The 17,371-nt window shown below is 45.3% G+C and overlaps 1 protein-coding gene across 4 annotated transcripts in view; it reads left to right on the plus strand.

Moving 5' to 3' along the window:
- The window catches only part of CHFR (checkpoint with forkhead and ring finger domains), a 55,524-nt gene that overhangs the window by 8,647 nt on the left and 29,506 nt on the right, over positions 1-17,371 (plus strand). For all 4 annotated transcript variants that reach the window (XR_003943735.1, XR_003943734.1, XR_003943736.1 and 1 more), the window contains exons 4-11: positions 996-1,105; positions 2,012-2,071; positions 5,209-5,376; positions 6,986-7,156; positions 12,302-12,449; positions 14,093-14,247; positions 14,355-14,517; positions 14,931-15,067. Coding sequence is in view for 1 of the 4 variants with exons in the window: in XM_030217727.1 (XP_030073587.1) it covers positions 996-1,105; positions 2,012-2,071; positions 5,209-5,376; positions 6,986-7,156; positions 12,302-12,449; positions 14,093-14,247; positions 14,355-14,517; positions 14,931-15,067 (1,112 nt within the window). In the remaining 3 variants the exon portion in view is untranslated. The remainder of the gene's footprint in view (positions 1-995; positions 1,106-2,011; positions 2,072-5,208; positions 5,377-6,985; positions 7,157-12,301; positions 12,450-14,092; positions 14,248-14,354; positions 14,518-14,930; positions 15,068-17,371) is intronic.

The raw sequence follows: 17,371 nt of genomic DNA on the forward strand, positions 1-17,371 counted from the left end.
GGATATTGGGCTTGTTTCCCAAATTTGGTCCTAGAGTACCCCTTGCCAGTCAGGTTTTCAGGATATCCACAATGAATATGCATAAGAGATTTGCATATAATGGAGGCAGTGTGTGCAAATCAAGTTCATGCATATTAATTGTGGATATCCTGAAAACCTGCCTGGCAAGGAGTTCTCCAAGACTGGACTTGGGAAACACTGGGCTTAGATGAACCTTTTGGTCTGACCCAGTTTGGCAATTTTAATATGGTTATAGTCCAATTGTCCTATATTTCATGAATGGCTACAGAAACGCTTTATGATGATTTTGTGGTTGCCATGTTAGTCTGCTTGAATGTATACAAATGGATTGTAGGGGAGACCTTTCTATTTTATGACTTAACTTTTCACAGCTAGTCACCAGTGTATTGAGTTAGTTCAATGAAAAGGTTTCACTTAAATCTTAAGTTGAGGTGGTGGTAGATTCAGACATTATCTTGTCTTGCAAAGTAAAGTCTGCAGTGCTGAAATGTTTTCTTTGTCCTGATTTTTTTTATGATGCTTATTTTTATAGTAGTAGTTTTATTAACATTCTAATTATGACGACAAGTAGTTATACATAACTTCAGAGTAACAGCAGATATTTAAGGTATGGAATTCCGTTTATCTTCAATCATTAGATACAAAATACATCCATTCCTTCACCTTCTGTGTTTCTCTTGTGTTCACACACACACGCTTATAAATGTGTTGCCTTCCCTTAGACTGTCTAACTATTTAAAAGGATATATAACTTGAAGAACTTAATTCTTGTTGTCTCTTCAAATTATTGACATTGTAACTGCAACTCCTCCAACATAATAATCAGATCCTAGGTTCTCCCCAAAAATCTCGGAATTTCCTAATGCTTGATATCTGCTTGTTTTACCAGCAACAGATGTCCTGCCATCACGATGCAAGAGAACTGTGTCTGCTTAATTTAATGATGTTTTATATTTCCTTCAATTTCTCCACAGCACAAATGGAACTGTTATTAATAAACAGAAAGTGGTGAAAAGGCAGACTTGCCCCTTACAGACTGGAGACGTGATCTACATTGTTTATAGGAAGAATGAGCCTGAGCATAGTAAGGGAGCTGAGTATTTTCAAAGTGCTATGAACAGTCTGGGGCAGAGCTGGCCTTGTATACTTGCCTTAGTGGATAGAAAGTTTCATTTACAGTGTTGGCTGTAGTTCTGGCTCCAGCGCATTCCATTTCTGGCGTGCCGGAAATTTTTTTTCCTAGTGCGACACTAACCCAGCGTGCTGCCAGTTTACCGTTGGAGCCCTTATCACCACCTCAATGGGTAGCAGTAAGTGCTCCCTGCCGCATGGCCATTTTGGGGGGGGGGGGGGGGGGGGCTTTACCCGCTGCGGTAAAAATGGCCCTGGTGCGTGGGAAAAACAGCCCCTGCTGCTACCGCAGGGCCCTTTTACCCGCAGCTTAGAAAAATGACCCCTTAGTGGCATTCAAAAATTCCCGGAGGAAAATATCAAATCAGGTATACCTGAGAGAGCCATAGCTTATCCATGGAGATGAGCTATGATAAATTTGGTCTATGTTTTGGGATCAGCCAACTATTTGTGAACTAGACCGGTCGCTATCAGAGACGGGATGCTGAGCTTAGTGAACCTTGGTCTGACCCACCGTGGCTTTTCTTATGTTAAGGTTCTTATATAAAAAAAATTCATATTCCTCCAATCCAAAACTTGTTCTCAACAGATTCCATCAAAATCATTAGGTATAATGCATCAAAATACAGTATGCCCTAATATCTTCCACTTAATTCAAAAACAAACCTTCCCATATCACAAGCAACAAGGCAAAATGTGAGAAAATATGTTCCCTCTTCACTAGCGCTAATGCCATTAACAGTTTACAGGCAGCCTGCCACCCTGTTGTCAAATCTGCTCGCTGTCCTCATACACTGCTCAGTTTGTAGATAGGTAGAGAAATATGACTGCAAACACTCAATGTATTTCTTCTTTACAGATATTGCTTATCTCTATAATACATTGGTCACAGACCAGGCGACATTGAAAGAGCCTGTTGGTGAGTAAGATCTATTTTAACTGAAAGCTACAGAAGGATTATTAATAACTAGTAAAACATGCCCGTTTCTTGCACCAATGAAACGGGCGCTAGCACGGTTTCCTTCCGAACCTCCCCCCCCCTACTCACCCCTTTTGGCGTTCTGATGGCACTGGCCGCCATTGTTGCGGACCTCGGCACGCCACCTTCAATCTGCTGCGTCAGTTGTGAAGCCACTGACGCCATTGCTCCGCCCTCGACGTCATCACGTTTGACGCGAGGGCGGGGCCCCAACACTGTGTTTTTGGTGGCTTCACCACCACGAAGGCTTCGAACCGAAAGGAAGTGCCCAGAGGACCTGACAGTGAAGTCAGTGTCCTCAGAACGTTGAGGGTGAGTTTTATTATATAGGATTGTTAAAGAGAGAAAAGAAAAGTAGTAATGATGACACATTCAGCTACAATAGGGGTATGTTTCTAACGCACTTTGAGCTGCAACTGAAAAGGTGTAAGCCAAAATCCAAATAAATAAAATAAAAAATATTAGGAAAGGTGGGTTATTTTTTGTTTTGGATTTGTTTTTTTTTGTGAGATCCAAGAATTCCTTCTTGCTTAATTGGATAAAATAGTGTGGTTGCCATGTTAGTCCAATTTAAAGGTGATAAATAGAAATAAAACAAAGATGAAATGATACCTTTTTTTTTAAAAATAAGACTAACTTAATACATTTTAACTAGATTTCGAAGGCAGTACCTTCTTTTAATCTGAAGAAGGTACTGCCTTCGAAAGCTAGTCAAAAAATGTAATTTAGTCTAATAAAAGGTATCATCTAATTTTCTTTTTGTGCTATTTCTGTTTATTGCTCTTAGTTGGAAACAGCTTTTTCTATGACTAATGGTGCCATGAGCTACCATTACAACATAATAAATTTTCAATACTGCTCATGGATTTTTCTTAAAATTTCAAGCCCCTTCCCCTTAGCCGTGTGCGATTGGCTGCCTTTAAAACCTGATCAGTGTGTACCTGGAGTCTTGCCTTTAGGTGTTGCTAAAGAGCAGTGACTGAAATTTCTTCCCTGTGGTCTCTGAATTCTGCCCTGACTGGGGAGGCTACAGAAGGCAAGTTTTTTTAGGCGTTTTGTCTCTGGAACCCTACTACGTGGAATTAAACAAAAGATTGTTTATAGTATCCAAAATGTAGAGAGAGAAATTGATTGACTCTTGCTATTACCAGTCTGTGTGCTAATAGTATTCAAATGGAAACCTGAAAATGTTCCTACTTGTAATTTGTATTGTTTCAAATCCATGAAACAGGGCTCTATGGACTTTTATATCATATCTTCAGACTCATGTAGCCCTTTTTTAAAAGACATATGTAAATAGAAATTCTATGCGCACAACACAGAACCAGGACAATACTTTGTATGCATATTTTTAACAGATTTATTAATCTGGGCTGACCATGTTTCTTGTTCAGATCTCTTTCTTATAAACTCTCAAAGCAGAAATTCACTTCTTGTACACTTGTATTTAAGTTATCACAAAACTGTACACATGACTCAGTAACAGGCACAACTTTTAACATAATTAAGCCCATACCTATTTAGGGCCTGCACTTAGGCACTTAGGCCTTTTACTAAGGTGCAGTAGGCCTAATGTGGGCCTACGGGACGGTAAAAAGGCACTACCGTGGGAGTTTGGCCATGGGCATTCGTTAATCCCGCGGTAATATTTGTTTAACTTTTTGCCACGGGAGGCATGTCTGAGGTTGGAGAGTATGCGTGCCTACGCTAATCAGATAGCATGGGCATATTACCGTGCGCTACCTGATTTAGCATAGGATTAGCGCGGGAGCCCTTACCGGCTCCTAAATAGGTGGCAGTAATGGTCATACACTAATGGTGAAATTAGCACGTGGCCATTAAAAAAAAATACCTGAGTGCGGCCATTTTTCAGCCATGCTATAAAGTGGCTGGAGCACGCAGCAAACCCACTTGCTAATCAGAGCACTGCCACTTTCTAGCATGGCTTGGTAAAAGGACACATTAATGCACTTTAACAGCTAAAATTTAACACGCAGTAAGTGCAGCAGCTTGCTGTTACTGTTCAGGGCATGCCCAGCAGTTACTACAAAGGAATGTTCGTTACTGTGCATTAAGGGCCCCAATGGTCCGAAGCAAATGTGGACTCGAGAGGCCATTAGCGCCCAGAGCCAGCTAGTGTGTGAACCAACAAGCTCGCCAGCTCTGAGTGCAATAAGCATGCAAATGCATGCTAATGGGATGATTCACCATTCATCCCTGATGCACAGAGGACAGCTCGGAGCTGGCGTAAGGGTTTGCAAAGCAGTCCAGCCATGCTCAGCCTGAGCTCTGTAAAACAGCCACTCAACCACCAGAATAGCTAGATAACAAAAGAATCCAGGGCTGCAAGAGAGAGACGGAAATAAAAGCAGACGTTTAGTGGTGGACTGGCACATGTTCACCACTGCAAAGCCTGGCACAGCTCACTCCCCCCCCCCCCCCCCCCCCCCCGCCAATCACTGCTCCTGATCCCCCTGCTTTTTGAAAGAAAAGGCTTTGTGACTTCCTCCACACTGCTGGTCATCAGGTAAGCTCTTACCGTGCAGCGCTAGTAGAAAGCCTTAGGCAACTCAGCACAACCTGGGGTTGATGTCGCTCATGAGTACTGTTGAACGCTGTTGGCACCTCTTCCTCCTCCCCTGTGGCATTCTGGGCATGCCCTGAAGAGCTGTGCTTAATTTACAGCTCTTCAGCGCATATGCCACACACTGTTCTCCCGCCGAACTCCCTAATGCTCAACGCTATGAGAGTGATAATATTTGCATCTCATTAGGCGTTAGGAAGTTCTGTGCTGATCCAACGGTATTTCTCCTGTGCTGTTCAGTACAGTGTTGGAGTTGCCATCTGGTCCTAAGTGCACCTGTGCTAGCTGCACAAATGCCAGCACATGCTAATTACCACGCACTAACAGTAGTGTGTGATGCATCTCCATCTCTACCCATTCTCCATTCCATCCCACATTAGTTAGTGTGGGATTTTTAGCACCGTAGCTGTTTGTGCAGTGAACTCCAGTAAACAGACTCCCTAGAGTTTTCCGAAGAGACTGCCTTCACGTTTTTCCTTGTTCAATATTCCAGAAGCTAATGTTGAAAGTTCATGCCATGTGACCAAAGCTACCTCAGGTACAGAAGAAAGCCAAGTTTCATTATCACTGCCGGTCATTCCACTGTCTTATGAGGAGGTACAACCATCCACTTCTGTGTCTGAGCCCATTTCTGCCACACGGCTTGCTGATTCGGTATCTGGTAAGAAGTACATGAAATCACACAGTGATCATAACAATAGAGATCTAATGACCTTAACTGGTAGCAACCCAATCCTTCCTGTGGTAGATTCCTAGATATCACGCATCATTGGCAATAAACAAGAGGGCCTTATTCAGTTTGTAGATGTCCTGCAGATAATACAACACTGGCAAAGTCCTCGGGAAATCTAAGACTCTGACATTCTCTCAGCTGTGAACTGTGACTAGCTCCTCCTTGTATCATTTTTTTTTTATTGATCACTGGTAGTGTGACCAAACAGTGGGTTTTTAAGCCTGTAATTAATTCTTGAAGTGTGTTTCTCTTGTTTGGCCAGTAGGTGGCACATGTTTATGTTTAAAGCTGTTACAGAGAACTGACTGTTCCGTCTTTAGTTAACACAGATAAGAGGTAACCTGTAGTGATGTGGCCAGCTACTTTTAAAACGTGTTCTGGGCTATGATTGTCCCAGGAGCTCAATTCATCTAGGAATGTACTGGCCTTTTCTCTAGTCTTAGCCAGGGAGAAGAGAGAGAAAAATCTCTTTGCTGAGGCCCTGTGAACAGTTGTATTTGATAACCTGTGAACAGCTATATGTCCTGATCTCCCCAGGTACTATATAGATAGTAAACAAATGTTTAGTTTTGTAATTGATCCATATTCAGTTACTTGTTACTGTTTGCTGATTGCACCTTTTCTGTTCATTGTTCTAATTTTTCATGACAATAAACATGTTTAGTTTATTGCCTCTGCTTGTCTGGACTGACTTAAGAATCCTGGTGGTTTGAGTCTTCGGTCTGTGAGTGCTTTCTAGGAACTGTGGGACCACTGGGAGTGAGGCCCCAGTAACCTAGAAATCACTGGGGAACATCTTGAGAGTGGGAGACTTGCCCAGAGGCAATTAGGACCCTGTCGGTGGGAGGAGGATGCTAGTGTAGAGCACAAGCAGCAGGTGGACCTGAGCTGTGCTGGGGATAGACCCTCTAAGTGGCCACAGGGTAGCCCCAGGCGGGTGGCTAGGCGTTTTGTGACAGCATGTGCAGTCATATTTGTGTTGATTGCATAATTTCTTCATGGTGGTTCTTGTGCCATACTATACTACAGAATTTCTGTTTTGTTGAAAGCAGTGCTGCTTAATACTGCTTCCCCTAGTTTGTCTGTTGCATCAGCACTGAATGGTCCTGGGTTGAACTGCTTGCCAGTTTATGTACAGAAACCACTGTTCCTTCTTTCTGATTCTTTGAGTGGTTTTTGTACTATATTGTACTGAAAAGCCAAAATACAGTAACTGTTGCAAATGTAAATGAGAAAAGCCCAAAAAGCTGATTTCTTTGAATAAATCCCCATGATGTAATTCTTGACCAAACTTATTACAGTCCTTTGGTGGCTTAACATATGTCCCATTTATCCAAATGCTAAATGGCATCCATGTTAAGAAATACACAGTAACTACAGGGCATCTGGCAAGTTAGTTTAGTTTCAACAAAAATTTGAGTTACTGTGTAGAGAAAGCTGTGAATTATGCAACTTTAGCTGATTTTTTTTTCTCATATAAACTTTTGCCTCAGTCTCACCGTCCAAACAGGTTACTGGTCTCTCTTCTCTCCTCCAGGGACTGATTGTGCAGCTGTCTTGGGATTACCTTCAGATGGTGACCTGATGAACACAATTACAGAAACTTCTAACATACCTTCAGAAGGGGCTGAGGTTTCTTCTTCTGTCACGTCAGTAGGACAAGAATTGGAGGAGGATTTGGAACCCAAGAGAAAGAAAATGAGAGGAGGTCAGAATTTCCTGGTTCTGCATTGAAAGGTTGCTGCTGCTTGAACTTATCTAAATGGCAGAGAGGAATGAATAACCCCATGTCATAATGTGAAATCATGAAGGAATTGTAGGAGTATAAATTGTCACTTTGATATTGGGTGTTGTAAGTTTGCTTGGGTGTGGGGTGCTGTATGTACCATAGGGAAATGTCAGCTCTGCTGAGAGAGTGCCCATAGCCATTAATATGGCAACTTTGAACTCCTGGAAGATAAATTCCCAAAATGTAATTTAAATTGGGAACCTGGATCAGGTCTCTGTTCTAGCCTGATGAATTTCACAGGCACATTCTAGGGGGAAATAACGTGCTCACTCTGACCCATTTTAAATGTGTATGTTTAAAATGCAGCATGAAGGGTGTCTGCATCTGAGGAGACCTACCTGATGGGACATTTCTTGTGGTACTGGTCTCAGGGGTGGGCAGGGGGAGCAAGAACAAAAAGGATAAAATTAGTGCTGACGGTATGATGAAGTGCAGGGTCCTGAGGGCTTTGAGTACAGGTGTCCTGCTGTGATGGTATATAGTAGGTGTCCCCAAACCTTTCATATGAAGGGCAACAAAGGACACTTCACATTGCCAGGAGGGTCTGACAGGGGCAGGGTCCTCTTAGGAAAAGAGTTTTGCTGAGTTTTGGGGGATAGGGGCCTATATGTGCCATTTTCAATAATTTTGAAATGCTGTGGAAGGATGGAGCAGGAATCAGGGTTCCCCAGAGTGTGGCAGATAACCTTACCCCCTATCTCCCCCCCTCCATTTCCCCAGCATCTTCCGTTTGGGGGGAGTGGAAGGTGGATAGGCAGCAAGTGCCAAATGTGACAGATTCCCATACAAAGTCTATTCTCCTTTCTTTTTCCCATTTGTCTCCTTACTGTCCTCTCCACCCCCCCCCCCCCCCGGTCCAGGGCTGCTGGTCCAGGGACACCTGCACATATATACCAGAACTGCAGCCTTAGAAGGCAAAAGTACTTGCGTGTACTCCAAGTCCTGTAGCCCTGGAGCATGGAGACAAAACATATGCTTCAGCCCTATGTCACCAAGAGTGGGAGCATGCCTTTATCCCTCCCCCCCCCCCCCCCCCCGGAGTAATGATGCCCAGATGCCCAGTCTGTGACGTGCAATTTGGGGCTCAGCTGCGATCATGGGGATCAGAGGCAATTGGTAAGTCAGCAGTCTCGGACTCCAGGGGCATTGGCTATTCCCAGCCTCCTCAAATTCTCACCTTATTCCTGAGGCTGTTGCCGCTCTCCATCAGAGGGAAGAAAGAGGTCCAGAGCAGTGGTAAGCTCCATTGGGGAGAGGGAAAAAATCTCTGAGACTGAGGACAGATTGCTCAGTTTTCTGTCTGAAATTCTCCAGCTGCAGAAGGAAAGGGGAGAGGCAGGATGGAATATGGGCAAAAAAAGGTTCCATGGGCCAGATCTGACATGAGGACATAAGAGGAAGGCTAGCAAGAAAGTCTTGCTCCAAAGGGCTGTATCTGGCCCTTGAGTCATAGTTTGGAGACTCCCAGTGTTCAGTAAACTACAATAAAAATAAAGTGGAATGGCTCACGTAATGCTACCTACACAGAAGCCAACTGCCATACTTATTTAAACATAAGTAATTAGTGCTGAATGGTAGTTGCCCTTTTATTAATTGGTTATATCCTTTAACTTGAAGCCCTGCCTTAGCTGCCGCATGTCTGTCTATTTACTGATGGCTGTACTTTTTTTTTTGTATCAAATTTTTATTGAACTAGAAAAAGAATTATGAACAAGTACAAACTACCCCATAACACTCCAAAATACACATGGATAAAATCCCCCCCCCAAAAGAAACCCCTTCTCATCTCCACCCCCACTCCCACCTCACCTACTCCCAAACAACCCAGAACAATCAAAATGAGGGACACACTGTAGTTCTGTAAACCCCTCCCACTCAACACCTGACAACATAAGATGAGTCCACTGCTCTTTGTCTGAATCATAATGGCCATGAAGACGATCAGTAAGTATTTCCAATTCATGAAGATGGGTCACTCTCACCAACCAATCCGTCACAGTAGGACCACTTGTTTGTTTCCAGTGAGCTGCAGTCTTGCACGTCGCCACAGCTAAACAAAGTCTTTTGAGGCGAACATGTCACCGCATCCCAGTTTTTTAACACGGGCCCAACAAACAAGCCTTAAGAGTCTGGGGAAACGGTTTGCTTAGACTCTGGATCATACTCTGTACTACTACTGTTGAATTTTTCCCACACTCCCACCATGTATGATAAAAAGAGCCTTTAGCCTCCAGACACCTCCAGCAGACAACAGTACTTAAAGTGGGGAACATCACTTTTAATTTGACAGGAGTACAGTACCAGCGTGTAACAGGGGCGTAGCCACGGCAGTTTTGGTTCAGGCCCACCCAGCAGTGGAGGCAGCGGAGCGGAGGGAGCAGGCTGAGCTCCGATCCCGCATCTGCCTCCCCAGCCCGCCACTGCCCCGCCCCCCGCCGCCGCCCGCCGTACCTTTAAATATTACAGTTTTGCTGGAGTCGCGGGCAGCTGGCATTGAAGACATCGGCAGGCTTATGCCGGTTCCAGCAGCCTTCCCTTCCCTCGTTGCAAGTCGGATGATGGCTCCGCCCTCTTCTGACGTATTTCCTGTTTCTACGAGGGCGGAGCCATCATCTGACTTGCAACGAGGGAAGGGAAGGCTGCTGGAACCGGCGTAAGCCTGCCGATGTCTTCAATGCCGGCTGCTCGCAACTCCAGCAAAACTATAATATTTAAAGGTACGGCGGGGGGGGGGCAGGAAGGAAACAGGGCAGACGGGAGAGGAGAGGAGGGTTGCTGGACATGGTGGAAGAAGGGGAGAGGAGGGTTGCTGGATATGGTGGAAGAAGGGGAGAGGAGGGTTGCTGGACATGGTGGAAGAAGGGGAGAGGAGGGTTGCTGGATGGAGGGAAGGGGAGAGGAGGGTTGCTGGACATGGTGGAAGAAGGGGAGGAGGGTTGCTGCACATGGTGGAAGAAGGGGAGAGGAGGGTTGCTGGATGGAGGGAAGGGGAGAGGAGGGTTGCTGGACATGGTGGAAGAAGGGGAGAGGAGAGGGAAGGGGAGAGGAGGGTTGCTGGATGAAGGGAAGGGGAGAGGAGGGTTGCTGGACATGGTGGAAGAAGGGGAGAGGAGGGTTGGATGGAGGGAAGGGGAGAGGAGGGTTGCTGGACATGGTGGAAGAAGGGGAGAGGAGGGTTGGATGGAGGGAAGGGGAGAGGAGGGTTGCTGGACATGGTGGAAGAAGGGGAGAGGAGGGTTGCTGGATGGAGGGAAGGGGAGAGGAGGGTTGCTGGACATGGTGGAAGAAGGGGAGAGGAGAGGGAAGGGGAGAGGAGGGTTGCTGGATGAAGGGGAGAGGAGGGTTGCTGGACATGGTGGAAGAAGGGGAGAGGAGGGTTGCTGGATGGAGGGAAGGGGAGAGGAGGGTTGCTGGACATGGTGGAAGAAGGGGAGAGGAGAGAGCAGGGGAGAGGAGGGTTGTTGGATGAAGGGGAGAGGAGGGTTGCTGGACATGGTGGAAGAAGGGGAGAGGAGGGTTGCTGGATGGAGGGAAGGGGAGAGGAGGGTTGCTGGACATGGATGGATGAGAGGGAAGGGAGAGAGAAGAAATGCTGGACATGGATGGAGGGGATGGAAGAATGAGGAAGGAGATGAGATGAGGGAAAAGGAAGAGAGGAGAAAAACTGCACATGGATGAAGAAAATAGGCAGAAGCTGGATCCACTAGACAGTCAAGTCTGCAGAGGACCCAGCTTTTACTTATGGATATAGAGCAAGAAATGAAGAAGAAAGGAGGAAAGTAAAGAAATAAATGGAAAGGAAGCCTTGGAAACGGAGTTAAGAGGACAGGTAGCAGCAGAATCAGATACTGGGCCAGCATGATCAGAAAAACAGTCACCAGACAACAAAGGTAGAAAAAAATCATTTTATTTTCATTATAGTGTTTGGAATATGTCCACTTTGAGAATCAGGTGCTCAACATTAAAAGTTTATATTTATTTACTTATTTATGGCATTTTATCCCACATTAAACATAAATTAAATTGGAACCTGGGATCATTTAATTTTTTTTTCCTGGAGACAGTAATGCATTGCCCCCCCCCCCCCCCCCCCAGGCTCTCTCCCCGGCTATAGCCAGCTCTGCAATTTTGAGGGGAGATGGACGGGTGCAGAGGTGGACCGGGGAGAGAGCCTGTTGTTAAACATTTACCAGCACACCACTGTCTAGTGCCCACCCATCCAACCTGTTGGCCCACCCAAAAATTGACTTCTGGCTACGCCACTGGCGTGTAAGCATTCTTTTTAATCAATACACAAAGAGAAGATTGTTGTACCTCTTGAAATACACATTTCCATTCACTCTGTGTAATTTCCATTCCCAAATCAGTCTCCCAGCTCTCCAGAAACCCAAATTTCTAGAAAGTCCAACCTCTAAAAAACCTGTATAACAGAGAGGGGTCTATGAAACTTACCCAGGTCCCTCCACAGATTTTCAAAGTGTTCTGTCTCATCAGGATCGGATTTAAGCCAACCTTGCCCCATCATTTAATGTTTAACCTGCAAATATGGGAAAACATCTCCGTCATTTAAGTTATATGTAACTTTCAAAGCCTTGAAGGGGATAAACTCTCCAACATCTAAAAACATGCGAAAATGTATAAGCCCCTTCTCCTCCCACCAAGCGAATACCCCACTCTCCCTCCCCACTTGATATTGAGGTTTGTATCTAAGTGATGCCAAGGAAGAGCTCTGATCCCTAATACCTAACTTCCCCTTCACTTGACTCCTTAACCCAAAAGAGGCGTCATAAAAGGATTCCAATACGTCTAGAAAACTCGGTTGGAATTCGAGACATCCAAAGCAAAAATGGTCTTGTTCCAGCACCGCCTCCATCCCCTTAGTAGGGGATCCCTCCCAGTTCCATAATTGCTTAAGTTTTCCAGCTTAATAATACCATAGAATATTCAGTACCACCTGACCCCACACCCCCTCCCCTCCCAAATGCCAGTCCCTGCCATGAAACCTTTTTGGCCAATCTGGGGGATTTATTTCCCCAAATGATGGCTGTACTTTCTGTGCTGCAGATGAGCAAATCACATCCACAACAGTGCCTGTTCCCAGCACGAACAAAGTCCTTCCAGAGGAAGCAAAGCCCACGAGCATCAAACCAGACAAGATGGAAGAAACTCTGACCTGCATCATCTGTCAGGAACTGCTGCATGACTGTGTGAGGTACGCAGTGGCACAAATCTGCCACTGCCCTATTCTTGAGAAACTGGAACCGCTTTTTCCTTCCCTTGGGGCCATAGTCGCACTTTCACTTGTCAGTAGCACAAGCATCACTTTAAATAGCTGAGTACACATATGAGAGTAAATTCAATATAGGTCACTAAAACTTAAGTGCAAAAAAACTGGGTATTAAGCTAGTAACTGTAGAGTTGTGAACCGAATCCATTATAGAATATTAGTGTAAGTCCACAGTTATGCATCAAACTTTAGCTGCTATCACGCCATATCTATGGCTGGTGTTAATGGTGGCGCCTAAATGCAGTGAACACACCAAAAAAAGAAGAGATCACCCTTGTGTAAATACACCAAAGGAACACAACAGCAAAGGTAACAAAGAAGAAGGATCCCTAAAAATCAATCCTGATGACAAAATACTTTATTGTGTTGACAGACTCTACATGAATTCATGTTTCGGCCAAAAGGCCTTCATCAGGAGTTTGATCTTACAACTCGATCTTAAACAGAGTGATGCTACTTAAACGTACGCATACACCTTCATGAGGATGCGGACATTGAGAAGAAAAACTTAGCTACACAAACACACAGGCTAACGGTGGTAACAGGCAGTTCTGCTTGTTGCTGGTATCAAAGAACAATAGTGTGTGCGTACGTTTAAGTAGCATCACTCTGTTTACGATCGAGTTGTAAGATCAGACTCCTGATGAAGGCCTTTTGGCCAAAACACGAATTTGTGTAGAGTCTTTCCGTCGACACAATAAAGTATTTTATCATCAGGATCGATCTTTTTGGATTCTTCTTCATCACCTTTGCTGTTGTGTTTCTTTGGTGCCTAAATGCGGCAGTTGCATAGAAAAATGCAACTATTTTATTAAGTGTGCTCAAGAATAGTCATAATCCACCCGATATTCAGCGCTATTTAACTGGCCAGAAATGGCTCCTGGCCGACTAAGTGCTAATATTCAGTGTGAGATAGGCGGCTGTCTTAGCTGAATATTAGTGCTTAGTGGCTAGCCTGGTTACCTGCTATGGTACGTGTCATTGCCAGTTAAAGCCAGTATTAATTGGCTGACTGGTTAAGTTTAGCGGCCAGATTGACCCTCATAAATATCAAGTCTATCTTTTGCCACTATAGCTTAGCCAGTCAGCTGATGAATATGGGCTTAACTGGCAATGTTCAGACGGGCCCCCCCCCCCCCCCCCCCCGAAATTCAGTGCCGGTTGCCGGATATGGCCCAGCATTGAATTTCCGGCTTTGCCGCTGACCACAGGAGGCAGCCTAGCTAACTCCCGCAGTTTGAATATCGGCTCCCAGTACCCCTGACTTGCCCATGCCCCTCCCACATTGACATGCCCTTTGCATTTGCATGCAAGAGAAGTTAGATGCACTGTTTATAGAATAAAGGCGTAAGTCTGTTACAAGCACAGCATCAAATTAGCACCAGTTGTTGGTATTTATGGTCTGTTAATTGTTGTGTGCGTAATTGGCACTATTCTATAATTGCGCACCTAACTTTGGGTGCCATTTATGGAATGTAGGAGAGGGCCTTTTGAATTTACCAGTACCTCTGTTCAGTATGTGCAGCATGCTATCATCTCGGGGCTGTAACTCTCTTCTGTGCTTGCAGCTTGCAGCCCTGCATGCACACATTCTGTGCTGCCTGCTACTCTGGTTGGATGGAACGATCTTCTCTCTGTCCAACCTGCCGTTGTCCTGTTGAGCGCATCTGTAAAAATCACATCCTAAACAACTTGGTAGAAGCTTATCTGCTCCAGCACCCAGGTAAGTGACAAGATGTCTTTATCAAGCGGAGTGATACATAAATTGTGGCCTATATGAGATGGTGTCTGCTCCCTCTAAGCATGTTGGCCATGTTGTTGAACTCCCAGATAAGTGCCGGAGTGAGGAGGATATTCGCAGTATGGATGCCAGAAACAAGATCACACAGGATATGCTGCAACCCAAAGTGCGCCTCTCCTTTTCAGATGAGGAAGGAAGTTCGGAGGAGCTGCTGGTGCTGTCGGATATAGACAGCGAATCCTCAGATATTGGGTAATGTCTTTCATACATTTAAAAGCATTGGCATAGGGGCATGGAATCAAGAGCACACAGCATGTGTTGCTTCCAATAATCAAATCTGCATTTATAGTCTTTCCATCCCAACCTAAAGACCCCCTGAGAATGCTTGTGTCTGGATAAAAGCATGTACGTTGAAGCTCATGGGGGGGGGGCAGTTCTCAAGCAGGGCATACCTGGTTAAATACCTGTTTATTAGGCTAAAGCACTTTGGAAATTATCCTCCCTGTGGGTATCAATTCTTAAATAACTGGGATCCTTAAGACTTAAGAATTTTTTACATACATAAGAGTAGGAAAACCTTTTTGATTAAGGTCCTGTGTGTCAGATTACCTACAGGATAAGGTTCCTATTTGAAAGTCCTAATGAATTGGTTTTCCTCTTTGCAGTCAGCCTTATGTAACGTGCAGGCAATGTATAGGATACAGACCAGCTGTTCAGTCCCTGCTCTACACAGCCTCAGAGAGCAGCTCAGGAGTCTGCGTTCCAGGTGACGTGCCCTCCACCTCATCTGATGATCCTTCAGGTTAGTCACAGATGTTACATAGTTTTGAGGGTAAAGGGAGACACTTTGGTCTTGGGGTTTTCTCCTGTTTCTTTGTATTTCCATTTAAGTGAGGACCAGCTTTTTATTGGACTATGGCATCCTGAGCATATGTTCACAACTGTTGGGGGTTTCCCCCTATTCTACCACTCTCACCTACGCACATGCCTAGTCTAGCCATTGCAGTGAGCATCCTTGACTATGACCCAGACTGCAGCTTCCTCCGCAACCTGGTGTGCATTCATCTTCAGTCTGGCCGGAAGGTATCACCATTGTGTAATGTTTCAGGCCTAGCGATGCCCAGCCCAGAAATTGAATCAGGTCTTCTGCATGACAGCACGTTGCACTGCTGCTGAGCTATTGGGCTGGCTCAAGATGATGTATTGTTAATAACGAGAAAATGATATCTAAATTGCAGAAAACTCAGGTTCCATTTTGTAGCTTCTCACTATTCCAGGATCTGTGGGATAGTTGTGTCAATTAACCAGCAGATGGAAATGGAGAACTGATAACTGTGCTGAGATGTATTTCTCTTGATATCCAGTCCAGCTGCTCAGTGTTTTCTATCTCCAGCAGGTGGATGGACACACTATTCAGCCTCTGGTTCTGAGTGATTTGCTCCTGGTCCAGTTGGTCAGCTGGTCCCCAGTTGAACTTTGTGGGTGGCTTGAGTCTGCAGAGTCATATCTGGAGGTCTTCAGATCCCTGTCTCTGGTGCCTCCATTCACCTCTCCCGTTTCCTGTGGAGTTCTCCTTTTTCAGCAGAACAGTCTTTAAAAATAAAAAGGAAAGAGATTTACTGGAGAACGTGGGACAGAGTATCAGTCCTGATTCTTTCTTATCTGGGGTAAGGCTTGTGGAGACTGTGGGTTTGGGGGGAGCACCCGGCAGTGGTAAGTCCAACTAAAGTTTGACTCAGAACCCCTTGGAGGGCTCCAAGTTCTACTTAATGCAGGGGTGGGATCCTGACTCACCATGTGGGACTACATTGTGCTGTGCTTGTGCCAGTTGGGGTGAAAGGCGACTCCCACAGAGGCAGTTAAGCGGTGTTCTCATTGGGGCGTTGCAGTGCATCTAAGCAGGAATCCCACGGGACATGGGGGAAACGGTTGGCGGCAGTGCATCTTCAGATCTTTTGCAGTATCCAAATATGGGACTTAAGGCAGTCTGGTAGAGCTGGTGCGCAGTTTGATGCGGGAGAGCACGGGAATGGGCCCCATGTTGTTGGGGCCAACTGGCAGTGAGGAGCAGCCATCACACGTGGAGCATAGCCTCCATTTTACAACCTCAGGGCGCAACAGAGCATTCAGCTGCATTGGTATCTTTGTTTGTTTTCTCTGGAGTTTATATTATTCATACACTGAAGCAGAAACAGTCAGAATTTGCTCCCAAGTTCTTCAGTTTCTTGCCCCGCTGCCCGTTCAATTCCTAAGAGATCTCGTTTAGCCTCATCTGCCCACTCCTGGAGGTCTTCCTCTGCTTCTCTGTCCTTATCAGATGTGGCCTCGGTCTTTCTAGATGAGCCATCAATGAAGGCGCTGTTAGAGGAGGGAGATAACCTGAAGGTACTGGGTGGTTTCATAAAGAGGAGCTCAGTACTCTTATTTCTGAGGCATTGGTGGTGCTTTCCATTGATCTTCGTCAATCATGAGCGGGCTTAGAGGTCCTTCTAAGGCCTTCCCAGTGCATCCAGACATTCAAAACCTGATTACAGCAGGATGTGAGCTGGAGAGTGGGAAGAGCCATGGCTCACCTTTACCCGCTGGTTCCAAAGGAGAAAGAGAAATTGCTCGGTGAGCACTTTCAGTCCGAATAGATGCAGGTGTATGGGGATTATCAGGGTCAGAGAGCAAGTGGGCCGCAAGGCGCTGCACAACTTCTTTGCAGTCCGAATATTCAGGTAACTCCAGCAGCCCATGAACCCGTACTACTGATCTGTGGTCCCTTGTTTTATATTTGTTATAAGGTGCTGTATTCTGCATAGAGATCCATAACACAGATAAGGTTGATTCATTTTGAGTCCTGGGAGTTAGTGATGTTAAGTTTCTAAATGTGGTTTTTGCACAAGTTTGTGCATAGTGTTTTGCAGTGGAGGGTTTGTGTGTTAGCCTTACTTTGGTAAGCAAAGGCTTGGCCTTGTGGCTTTCAAGCCCACTATTGCTAGATGGCTGAAGGAGACTATTGCGTGAGCTTATTTGCTTGCAGGGAAGCAGGCACTACTTTACTGTCTGCAGTGGATATTTGCAAGGCAGTGACGTGGTCAACTCTGCATACCTTTACCAAGCA

This window comes from Microcaecilia unicolor, chromosome 11 (genome assembly GCF_901765095.1).
Source record: "Microcaecilia unicolor chromosome 11, aMicUni1.1, whole genome shotgun sequence".
In the NCBI taxonomy this organism is placed as follows: Eukaryota; Metazoa; Chordata; class Amphibia; order Gymnophiona; family Siphonopidae; genus Microcaecilia; species Microcaecilia unicolor.